The following is a 12,977-nucleotide window of genomic DNA, read 5'->3' as shown; positions in this document are numbered from 1 at the left end:
AAAGAGAGAGAGAAGGGAAATTGCATGGTAAAGGAAGGAGACCCTCATTGTTATACAAAATTACATATAAGAGGAAGTGAGGGGAATGAGGAAAAAAAACAAGAGAGAGAAATGAATTACAGTAGATGGGGTAGAGAGAGAAGATGGGAGGAGAGGGGAGGGGAGGGGAGGGGGGATAGTAGAGGATAGGAAGGGCAGCAGAATACAACAGACACTAGTATGGCAGTATGTAAAAAAGTGGATGTGTAACCGATGTGAATCTGCAATATGTATACGGGGTAAAAATGGGAGTTCATAATCTGCTTGAATCAAATGTATGAAATATGATATGTCAAGAGCTTTGTAATGTTTTGAACAACTAATAATAAAAAAAGAATAAAAAAAGAACTGAAAAAAAAAGAATGTTCCAGGTTGTGGGAATAATCGCTTGCCTCAGACTATGAAACATTGGCTGTGAAATCACTCACCCTGCAAACTTGTTAGAATAAATTAATATCCTATTGAAGTGGGGATCACACATTTGTCAGGAGATGCCACAGATGAGGGACATGAGCACTCTGATCAACCCACCATGAATGCAAAAGGAAGATGACTGTAAGAAACTGACCTACAGGGCATGGTGGCAATGTTCCAGACCCAGCCCTTCTGGGATCCAGGACTAAGAAGCCTTAGTTTACTACCCTTTCCAGAAAAATGTAACTACAATGCATGTTAGGATGCTAAACCACTTCTGCGCCTGCTCTGCCATCCCCTCCCAGGCAGAAACTCCCTCACTGATCCAGTTCACCTTGCGCCAGACCTAAATTGCTGCCTTTGGTTGTCCTCTACTTCCAGCAAGTGAACTTGGTTACTATGTGTATTGGGAGACAAGGGACTTGGAAAGCAGTTCATCTCTGTTGCTTATCCCTGTACAACTATGTCCAAACACAGTTTTTGTACGTACAGATGAGTTTTGATTGAATTGGGGAAGGTTGCTTTCCAGATTATCAAATTAGTTACCAGACCAGTATTTGTGGACTTAAGTTCAGGACAACTTAATGGGTCCAAATGTTCATTTTCAGTAAGCTCTCAGTTTAACAAGTGATGCTCAATTCCTTACATGTGGAAGAGTAAACATTGGTCATGCAATAATTATTATAATTGTTCCCCAATACCCAAAGCAATTTAAAGTTGGAGTGAAAGATCTGTGGAATGGGGAAACTTCTGAAGAGTAGTTACAGTGTCTCACATAGCCAATTAAGAGTGATGCTGAGAATATAGGCTGAACTGAATGTCAATATGAACATAACATACACCAGTCCTTGTTACTTTTGATAACAGGAAATGTTCAACAAACCAAAGTTTACGAAACACAAAAAAATCATTAGTTTAAAAGATGTCTACTAAGGTAAAATTAATTCAAAGAGATTAAATAATTCAAATAATAACTATATAAATGAAACCATACCTGAAAAAATTATAGAGATGAGTGACATAAAACAAGTACACTGTGAATTCAACGCATTATTGTTTTCCTTTTACCTTACTTTCTCTTCATTCTTCATGATAAATTAATTTCATACAGAATGAAATCACCAAGTTTTTGGGATGAAAAAATACAAATATACCATTAAGTATATAACCTGCAAACCATACTATAAATAAATCCAAGAACAAAAGTGAATTCATACGTTAAGGCCATAGAAGTTTTTTTTTTTAAAGTCTGGGATGAATAGTTTGGGACATAAATTCAGATAAGTAAAGAGCATATTATTGACTTCAAGTGTTTTAGTCAAGTCTGTTAAGGTACAGTATGAATATTAATGCTTAGATAATTATAGTAATTTACTACTAGATGCCATGTTTTACTGTAAAATAACTGAACTTTAAAAAATGACAATATACTTAAGAAAGTAGGAATTGTATTATACATGCACAGACACAAACATGCACAAATAAAAACACACACCAAAACATATACCATAACCCATAATATATGTATAGTAAATACAAAAGATATGTGTCCATGTTTTTTTCTTTACTATAATAGGTACTTGAACCATATTATAAAAATGAATAAATATGAAAAAATGATGTCCCCAAGTAATAATAGCATTTGATTTAGGAAGAATTAAGAACAGTCTTCCTTATGAATCAGAGGAACTAGATAATGAGATAATGACTCATGAATTTTTACCAATTTTCAGATGATAGCTAATGGAATAGTAGTATAGCCTGAAAATGCAGGCCTTATGTAACAGCATAGGATTCCTGTTTAGCATGTAAATTCTGAGATACCTTAATTTATTAACCTGAAGAGAGATTATCAAAGTGGGGGCATGTTCATGTCTTATTATAAAACTTCCCTTCCAAATTCAGGAAAGGACTAAAACCAACAATGGGAGCTTTTATTCTCTCTTTGAAAGTAGCCTGTTTGGGGTATAAGATAAGAGGGCATAGAGGTCTTCAACCAATGCAACAAACTATAAAAAAATTATGTGTCCCTCTTCTCTCTAGAGTTGAAAATATTCCCCCAACTTGTTTCATTTGTTATTAGAAAAATCAGAGACTAAAAACAGTTATGGTCTTTCTACAGAAAATATGCAGAAGAGCTACAGGTGGCTAGTGTATTACATTGGCCCATTACCCTTGTTTCCAGGTGGATAGCTGTGAATCTTGATTGAGAGAGACATTTGTTTTGGGTTTGGATTTGCATACATGGCAAGTCAAGTAATTACTACTGCAAATATCAGGGCCTGGTGCAAAAGTATTTTTTTTTAACTTGGATATTGGTTATATCATTAAGGTATAGCATGTGATATTTAAAAATGAGTTGCAAAGTAGCACAAGCAATAGATTTAATTTTATTCCCATTCCACAGAATTGTAGACTAGTAAAAATTGAAATGGATATTTGAAAGTCCTTCTAACAATACTAGAGTGTGTTAAGAGACTAAAGGTATGGCTTTCACAACTACATGAAGAGTGTTAAAACCTAACATACAAAGAATTAAAGGGAACTAAGCCTTGGATATATTATTGAAAGCCTGTAGGAGAAGATAGAGAGAAGATGGCAATAATTGAAATAGGTGCTCATAGAAAATTCTCTGTTCCCATTTTTTTTTCTTTCCCTGATCTTATATTAGTGGGACATTTGTTGCATTTATAAACTCCAAAAGACTGATCATTTGTTGGACATGATATCACAATAGTATATCTAAATATTACTACTGTCTAAATTACCAGAAGAATGACTATATGAATCATTCTTAGTTCTCTGCTTTTTAAAGCACGATTAATGATGTCTATCACATTCCACCATCATTGCTAAACCCCTGCCCCCTCCCTTCCCCTCCCACTCCTCTGTGATATCTAGAGTTCTTCTATTCCTCCCATGATCCCTCTCCCTACCCCACTATGAGTCAGTCACCTTACATCAGAGAAAACACCATTTGTTTTTTTGGGGAGATTGGGTAACTTCACTTAGCATTATCTTCTCCAACTGCATCCATTACCTGAAAATGCCATGATTTTATTCTCTTTCATTGCTGAGTAAAATTTCATTGTGTATATATGCCACAATTTTTTATCCATTCATCTACTGAAGGGCATTTAGTTTAGTTCCACAGTTTAGCTATTGTGAATTTTGCTGCTATAAAAATTGATGTGGCTGTGTCCCTGTAGTATGCTGTTTTTAAGTCCTTTGGGTATAGACTAAGGAGAGAGATAGCTGGGTCAAATGGTGGTTCCATTCCCAGTTTTCCAAGGAATCTCCATACTGCTTTCCATATTGGCTGCACAATTTGCAGTCCCACCAGCAATGTATGAGTGTGCCGTTTTCCCCACATCCTTGCCAACACTTATTGTTGTTTGTCTTCATAATAGATGCCATTCTGACTGGAGTGAGATGGTATCTTGGAGACATGAATTGGTGTGAACATACTTTATATACAAACAGAGATATGAAAAATTGTGTTCTATATGTGTAATAAGAATACTGATGCATTCCACTGTTATATATTTAAAAATAAAAGCAATTAAAAAGAATAAAATAAATAAATATGGAAGTAAAAAAATAAATTATTCAAAGAAAAAAATAAATAATTTACCTGAAAAAAAAGAAGTTTGACACATGTTTCATGAGGATTAAAAAAAAAATAAATGTTTTGGTCTTTTTCCAAACTGCTGGATAATGCTAATCACTATACTTGTACCTACCCAACCCTACTTCACATAACTGAGAATAATAAAGGGCTAAATATTGTCCACAGTTGCTACCAATTTTATGGATCATTCTCTGGGTGAACATAACAGTCCTACTCCAAGAAGGATAATCTGGAAAAAATAAATAAATGAAAAGTGGAAAAAAGGAGAAGCAAGTGATGGGAGAAATGGAGCCTATGACAGCTTCTTGGCATACCCAAACAAACTATGTGTATTTGGAAGTTACTAGTACGTGTATGGTAGTCTCCTGAGGAACATTTGGGACCAATGACATATATTCAAATTCTACTCAACGAATAAGCAGTAATGGTGACAACATGATTGGTGTATAAGCCAACAGTGACAAAAACATTCTACTATATTCTCCTGAGAGGTAAAAATAAACTTTTAGAATTTTTTTGGTCCGGAAATATCTTCCTACACCAGGACCATGTCATATCTTTAACAAAGTTTCACATGAGTATATACTTTGAAGTTGTATGAGTACACACACTAAAGTTGCATGAGTGTACACTCTGAAGTTGCAAGTGCTTTGTAAAATATCCAACTCTGGGCAAGTGTTCAGTGTTTTTTTTAAAAAAAAGTCCTCTCTTGGAATTTAGAAAATCAATCAACATATGGCCCACATTATCTTACAGTAACTTTTCAGTAGAATGACAAATGATGGATTTTATATGGCTCATGTGCCCATATGGTGGACTCCAGTCCTCATATTTGCTTCAGTATTGGAGGTGTCATTCATATCAGAGTTTACGTGTTTCAGAAGGTGTATTCCCTTGAACTACAATGTGAATGGTGGTTGTTGGGTTGTTGCCATTTGTGGTATTTCCACACAATTTAATATCCTGAGCATAATTATAGAATATAAAATATATTATGATGTAATTATGCCAGGATTTGCCTTGAAATAATCTTGAAGATGAAAATTAATGAGCACAGACATGATAAAAGATGGTTTTCCATGTATGATAATTATTTAAGCTGTATAACATGTACATGGGGTTTTGTTAAATTATTCTTGATCTTCTATTAAATATTTTTAAATTAACATTTCTAAAAACTGTTTTAAAGAAAAATATTAAGTGCATTATACTTAGAGAAAATTAATATACATATAACATGCATGAAATAATATAGAGATACATAAATATGTTTGTATGAATATAATAAGAATTAAAAACGTGTTTGAGTAAATTCTTGTAATTGTGTTTAACATAGATAATATGACATTTATAAGGGTAATGTTGCCAGAAATAGAAATGTTCATATCATCTGGACTATTGTTGTTACTTCTTGGATTCATCCTATAAAACTCATACATTAAAAAAGTGCTTATACTACATCACTGATAAATCAAAATAAAAAACATGATGAATATATGACTAGTAATTAATAGCAGAAACACTAAAAGTGACATTTTGGGGAGATGGCTAAAATACAGCACTTTTTCTTTCTTATTATTGATGCTTCTTAGAAATTTAAAGAACATGAATTTTAGTCAAAATTTAATATACTTAAAATCTGTTAGAGATTTTCCAATTTTCCAGAGAGTACAATTTGTTATCTAATCTATTGGTTTTCTGACCACTGGTTAACATGGGCACATTTTGTCTATACCAAAGCTAGATTACATCCACTCATACATATCTATTGGTATTATGCCAGATGATGATGAGTTCAATATGATGGAAGCATACACAGAAGATGCTGACTATTTTGGTATTGTGGAGGAAATTAAGGTTAGGTGCTAAGGAGTTGGCTAAAACAATAGAAATAATATTTTATAGGCCAAAACCTATTTAAAGAGATCAAACAGTAAAGGGAGATAGCCAGGGATCAGATGTAAATGTAGGACTTATGGAGGGGATGGAGGAGAGGCACAGATGTTCAGCTCTAGGTGCTCTGCAGTAATATCCACTTATGTGCAGATAGTCACAGCACAGCAGTATCTGAACACTTAGGTAGAAGTTAGCCTACCTGAAAGAAGAGGATTGGCCAAAAAAGTGAAGATCTGAGTAGAAGAGGGAGGATAAAGTTGTAACTCTAATAAAGATGACGAAAAGGAAACTTGAGTAGGAAAATGAAGTCAAAACCCAGGTATCACAGAGACCATGGGAAATCGGGATGTTACAGCCCAACGTTAGCCTGTGCTCAAAATTGGACTTATAACAAGTAACATACCAAAAAAGGAAAATATTATTCTAGATTTACCGAGGAGTATCCCCTCATTGGAAAACAACAAGAATTGATTCCTTTCTCCAATCACTAACTGTTCATCCCTCACTGTGAGCTTGTGAGAACATCTTGAAATGCTTCTGTTTGTTTTCTGTGTAGAATACCTACCCTCCTCTCTCTTCTGACTAGTTTACTCTGCAAGTCTGCATCCTTGAGAACTCTTAAGGCCTCCACTCATCAAGCCAGATGCCAGATTCCCTTCCTTTGTTGGCTCTCAAAATTTTAAGAGGCTTTTATCAGCCTCCTCACCGAAATGGGAACAGAAACAGTTTCTCTCCTGTCACTGGGACATTAGTGAAATGCTTCCCAACATTCATTTCACACTTCTTATTTCTTCTCCTGGCCTGATCAATCTCCTCTTTGTGAATAAGGATGGTGTGATTTCTATGAATGGTGTAAGTTTTGCAGGGAGATGTCTGACTCTAACCATTATTTACTAGAGTAAAGAGATGCTAAGTACTAATCTTTAGTGCTTAATATAGTTTTATTTTCAATTCTGAAATTTCAGGACAGAATGTTACTGGCATTATGGTAGTTGTTTTCTCTAACTTATTGAAATGTTAAATGACACTAACAACTGCATTTTCTTTCTTTCTTTCCTTATTCTTGGTAAGAAAGCTATGACATAGAGAAAAATGAATAATTTATCCAATATACTTTAGCTAGTTTGGGGAATTGGAGAATTTGTACTCTTGTATCCCTGTTTCCAAAGCTTATGTGTGACTGTTCTCCACTGACCCACACAGTTCACTTTAAATACTCTTTTCATGCATCACCAAGAATGGGATTCAAATGGGATTCAGGGTGTTTTTAAGATTTGGATCATGACATGTTGGAAACAGAGTTTGTAGCAAATTGTATTTCTCAACCTTTCTTGCTGAACAAGGTTAATGAAGACAGAGAAAATGTTTCTTCCTAGTTTCTACCAAAATTTTCTCATTGATTTACCTATGAGTCCATCTTGTGCTTCTTATAAAAAAAAAAAACTTGGATTTCTGATGTTCTTATTGAATAGGTTTTTGGTTTAGCATATGTTTTACAGCAGCTTTAACATCCTTATTCCTCAAGCTATAGATGATAGGATTCAACATGGGGGTCACTACCCCATAAAATAAAGAAATGAGTTTGTCCGAAGTTTGCAATTTTTCTTCCCCAGTCAGGTCTTGGGACTTGGGTTTTGCATACATAAAGAAGATGGTGCCATAGAATATGACCACCACAGTCAGATGAGCTGAGCAGGTAGAAAAGGCCTTGCGTCTCCCTGTGGCTGAGTTCATTCTCAAGATGGTGTAGAGGATAAACATGTAGGAGAAGAAAATGACCAGCAGTGGGAGAACCAGGAAGGCCATATTTGATATTGACATGGTGATAATATTAAGAGATATATCAGCACAAGCCAGCTTAAGGACAGCTAAGATCTCACATGTAAAATGATTGATAATATTCTTCCCACAGAAAGGCAGTCGCATGGCAAGAGAGGTTTGCACAGCCGAATTGATTCCACCAAACAGCCATGATACAGAGGCCATCAGTGCACACACCCCCTTGCTCATGATGATGGGGTACCTCAGAGGGTTACAGATGGCCACATAGCGATCAAAAGCCATCATACCAAGAAGTAAACATTCTGTGGATCCCATTGCAAATCCAAAGAACATCTGTACTGTACATCCAGAGAAGGAAATATTCCTTTTCTTTGTTATTAAGCTCACCAATGTTGAGGGTACAGAAGAAGATGTGTAGCAGATATCCAGGAAGGAGAGGTTGCCCAGGAAGAAGTACATAGGAGTGTGAAGATGGGAATCAAAGATGCTTGCTGTGATTAGAACACCATTGCCACTGAGAATCACTAGGTACATAATTAGAATCAGGGCAAAGTAAATGAGTTCTGTCTTTGGGTATCCAGAAAGACCCAGAAGAAGAAATTCTGACACAAATGTCAGGTTAATTTTATCCTTTTCACTCATTTTCAGAATATCAAATATGACCCAGCATAATATACATATATTTCCAAGAAACAAAATTACAATGTACATGAACAATCATTTTTTTAGAATGTTAGAAGGAGTTCTTTCTTGAAGCTTGGAAATTATTTTCAATAATATGTATTACTAAAAAACAAAGAAATAGTTAATAATGAAAAAACTATATCCCATTGACAATACATAGATATTTACCCATGATACACATATAGAAGTATCTGTGAGAATTTTTTTTTTAAATGACCAGTAGTGGGAGAACCGGAAAGGCCGTATTTGATTTTGACATGGTAATAATATTGTGGGATATATCAGCACAAGCCAGCTTGAGGACAGCTATCTCACATGTAAAATGATTGATAATGTTCTTCCCACAGAAAGATAGTCGCATGGCAAGAGAATACTTTTTTTTATTCTCACAGATACTTCTATATGTGTATCATATCAATTATCTCACAGGTATTTCTATATGTGTATCATATCAAAAAGGAGCTAACAAAGGAAGGAAATCTATATGTATGCCAGATACACATATAGAAGTAATCTTTTCTGTTGTTAAAACGGCTTTCTGGATTGGTATTTCTACAGTCCCTGGCTAAGTACCACCTATAAGCCTGACTTCTTTATGTCATTTGAACTAGTGAAAGAGCAATAGAGAGGTTAAAATTCCAGGGCTGGAATTTTAGAAGTAGTCAAAACTTTGTAGCAGTTTTGATTTTTTTAAACATATTTCTTTCATAACCAATACTTTTAAATTTGCTTCTTTTTATAGTGATCAATATCTTGTATTAATCAGTTTAATTGCATATTTTATCAACATATTATCATAATAAATTAAATAACATAAACTGAAGTATAACATCTGACTCAATACATAGCTAGAGTTGATCCTATATTTCAGCTGACTCTTATTATCTTGTTTGATTTTTCTATGACAAGACCATTGGGTTGACCAGTTCCACATAAATGAGATAGAGAATCTTCAGAAAACATTACACAGTATCTTCACTTATTTCATTCTGCAGCTTCAGAGTTTGAAATTTTGCTTAAGCCAACCTAAAAATTGTAAGCATGTTTAAATATTTTATACAAATATGTGTGCATCTATACTATCATTAATATGCTTTACAAAGTATAATGTTCTTTATAGTATCCCTATTCTTTGGCAAATATTAAAAGATTGGACTTGACCAAGATAGGAAATAATTGAGTTTGAAGTACAGTTTCATGGATTCACTAATTTTCAAAATGGGGAATATTCAGATCACATTTTAGTGCTCAGGGCAAATCCTGAGATCTGAATTTCTCATAAGTACCCCAGGTGATGTTTTTGCAATTGTATGCCAAAGCACTTGACTTGCAAGGTTTATAACTACACTGAGTTTGCAGTTTATCTCGATGTTCCTAATTCAAACCAATTTTGGTGGGGGACAAAAGAGTGCTTAATTATAAGAGATTAGAGTAACAACCTAGAAAAATTCAGGAACATAATTTTTTGTGTTTAAAGAAAACTCCACATTGACACATTTCTTTTTCAAATTTCTCTCTGCAACATTAAATGTTATATAAACATAGCGCTACATCAATCAGAAATTCAAGGATTTTTTTTTTTATCAGACACAGAGACAGAGTGGATAGTGAAACAAGGCTTCCTCCTACACTTATCAGGCCTACCGAAAGTGTCATACCTTTTGAAAATCAAGTAATAAATTCCCCATGATCTCTTCTTTTATTTTCAATAATAATTATATTTTAAGTCTTCGCAATGGATTGTTTATTTAGCTAATGATGAGTTGAGTTTTTCTTTTCTTTCTTTCATTTTTAAATACTCAAATGTAGAGAGCAGTGATGGGAATCGTGGTCTGACTGCCTTGTGGCTGCATTTGGGCTGGGAACTTCCAACAGGAAGGTGCAGGTCAAGATGGCCCAGTTGCTAGGGTGATGCCAGCCCTGAGGAAACTGGGCAAAGGCACAGAGTTGTATCAGTTGGGACCTTGGCTCAGGCACCACCAGCTTCCAGGGATAGAGAATTCTGAACATAACAAGATAACCCTACGTCTTGGTAGTCAGTCCTGTGTCCTCCAGATTGCCTGCTTTGTTGACACTTTCTCACAAATAATCTTTTAATGACAAAACCTATAAAATAAATGTGCTAAGCTAGCTCTGGGTCAGTCAAACTCCATCATGGTTTGCCTTCCCCCTGGCCCCAGCTTTTTTCTCTTGGTGTCTATTTGCCTATTCTTCATCCCCCATTCCCCTCTTCCAGGGTCTTTTCCCTAAATTAATGACACAGCTGAGAGCAGAGATGAGAGGACAGCAGCACTCAAAATTACTGAAAGACACATTTTTAAGGAAAATAAACTTGTTCCAAACTACTATAAAATGTTTAGGATATCATTAACAGCTTAGCTTGGAAGCTGTTCCAAGTATAGTAAAGATAAATAAATAAATAACATATTGTTATTATAAAGTTCACCATTCAATTAGGAATCTAGAAAAGGTACATATGGAAATATTTTATAACTATGTTTATATATTATACTTTGGATTAAAATTATAGATTTTTCCCAGAAGAAGAAATTATCCTACAAGGAAGACTTCAGGAATAGTTTAAGACTTAGGCTGGATCTAGAAGCATGGAAAGAATTAGGCAGGTTTCTAAGAAAAGAGGAGGATATAACCCAAAAGGGAGAAGTTGAGCCAAAATTAGGAGTAGGCAAATCGGCAGCATGTCTTCTATGCACAAGGTACTTGCTAAGGATGCTAAGGAGGAATGGTGGCAAGCCCTTCCAGTAAGGAAAATGAATCTAGTATGTCAAAAGTCTAAACCCAGGGAGAGACTGTGACACTTCTTTTGGAGGGGAAAGGGTTCATGTTTAGAAAGCAAAAAGCAAGGGGTAAGTGTTAGCCCACAACTGACATTAGCAGCTCTCCAAGCTTGACATCATACAGTATGATATGAGGTGTTTTTAGCAGAAATGTAACAATATGAACTAAGATATTTGTATTAGTGGAGTTCACTAAAAGCTGACTTGATGTGAATATTACTTTCTCTGTAAATCATCACGGATTTGACTCTGATAAAAATTCCAAATTTAATTGCTGCAAGGAGTGATAGTTTTGAGAATTTCATCACAATTCACATTATATGATAGTATTTGGGAAAATTACTAGAACAAATATTGCTTAGAGTCAGAAATCCAACTGAATAGGAATAGTCTCTCTTCACAGAAAAATTTAGTTAAAAATAAATATAACATTTAAACTTTGAAGAGAAAGACAGGAAATATATATAAGTTTAGAGATGAAAAGGTGAGACCAAAAAAGGTTATCAATTTTTATTTTATTCAGCCTAATGGAGCATCCTATGTGCTATATTTTGTGTTTAAAGAGTTCACTGGGCCAAGGTCCCATGGATAATAATGGGCAGAGGCAAGATCCTAAGTCCATTCCTTTTACATTACTATCATGCACAAATGGTATCTCTAAAGTCTAGAGAATTTATATGTCAACATCAGAAAGTGCTCGGAGAACCATAGAGAAACTAGGGTCACAATAATTAATTAACTGTACTCATTCAACAATGCCCAGAGAAAGGATCCAATGACACTCCACTGATTCTATAGGAATTCTTATGATACATCAAAATTCTCAAGTGGGATTCAGAAATTAACCAGGGGGATACATTGGATAAGAAGCATGAGAATTTTGGTAAGTCCAGTCACAAATGCAAAAAAAAAAAAAACAACAAGGCACTGACAAAGTCACAGAGATATTCCAAAAGGTCACGAGATATTCTAACCATAACCCTACCTAGGGTTAAATTGGGGTTCAGGCTTGGGGAGCCTGTTGTCTTCCACTTCCAGACACACTTAACAGCAGTGCATCCTAAGCTAATGGAACTTACCTTGCCATGTGCTCTAAGCCTTCCTTTCCGGAGTTGGAATGTCTTACCAATTCAAATCTACCTCAAACCAGGCCTGTCTTGCTGTCTTTGCTTTTCTTTTGCTCCTAGCACTTTAAATTGGCTACCATGTTTATTAGGAGATTACAAGAGAAATAGGGAATCACTGCCTTCCTTATTCATCCCTCTATACCCAACTCTAACAGAGTGGCTACACACAGCAGATGGGTTTTGACTGAATACATCAATGTTTATTTTCTTGACATTTGAGCAATTTCCCTGTGTGGTACTTGTGGATTCTAATTCAGGGCAACTTAATAATGTCCGAATTGTTCACCTGCAAAAGGTTTTAATCATCTTTCCATCAGTACTAACAAGTTGCCTTACTATGTATGCAATCACCAGTTCATGGACTGCAAGTACATGGGGCTCATTGGACTATCTATGATATGGATCTAGCAAAATGGAATAGTGCCTCAGACTAGAATCAGCCTTTGGTTTGAAGTTCTTTGTAATTGATGACCTCAATTTTCTCATTTGTATATCATTGAGAAAAACACCTACCTTAATTTTCTTGTAAGAATATGGCAAGGAAATGATAAGATAGTATATGGAGATTACTTTTAGAATTAACAGATATTATGCAAATAAAAATAC

At 35.0% G+C, this 12,977-nt stretch overlaps 1 protein-coding gene across 1 annotated transcript; it reads right to left on the bottom strand.

Annotated features, from left to right (window-relative positions):
* Positions 1–7,380: 7,380 nt before the first annotated feature.
* Positions 7,381–8,518, bottom strand: LOC107147892 (olfactory receptor 13C4-like). The gene has a single exon (XM_015492498.2). It carries the CDS (start codon positions 8,471–8,473, stop codon positions 7,442–7,444), a length of 1,032 nt encoding a protein of 343 aa, XP_015347984.1. The 5' UTR covers positions 8,474–8,518; the 3' UTR covers positions 7,381–7,441.
* Positions 8,519–12,977: the final 4,459 nt, after the last annotated feature.

The sequence above is a fragment of the Marmota marmota genome, unplaced genomic scaffold (genome assembly GCF_001458135.2).
Source record: "Marmota marmota marmota unplaced genomic scaffold, marMar, whole genome shotgun sequence".
Classification (NCBI taxonomy): Eukaryota; Metazoa; Chordata; class Mammalia; order Rodentia; family Sciuridae; genus Marmota; species Marmota marmota.
The sequence above is the reverse complement of the archived record's forward strand: the minus strand, read 5'-3'. Positions and strand labels throughout refer to the sequence as shown.

What these genes read in the sequence shown, in the direction of transcription:
- LOC107147892 (XM_015492498.2), bottom strand. Translation starts at nt 8,473, where the DNA reads ATGTACATTGTAATTTTGTTTCTTGGAAATATATGTATATTATGCTGG.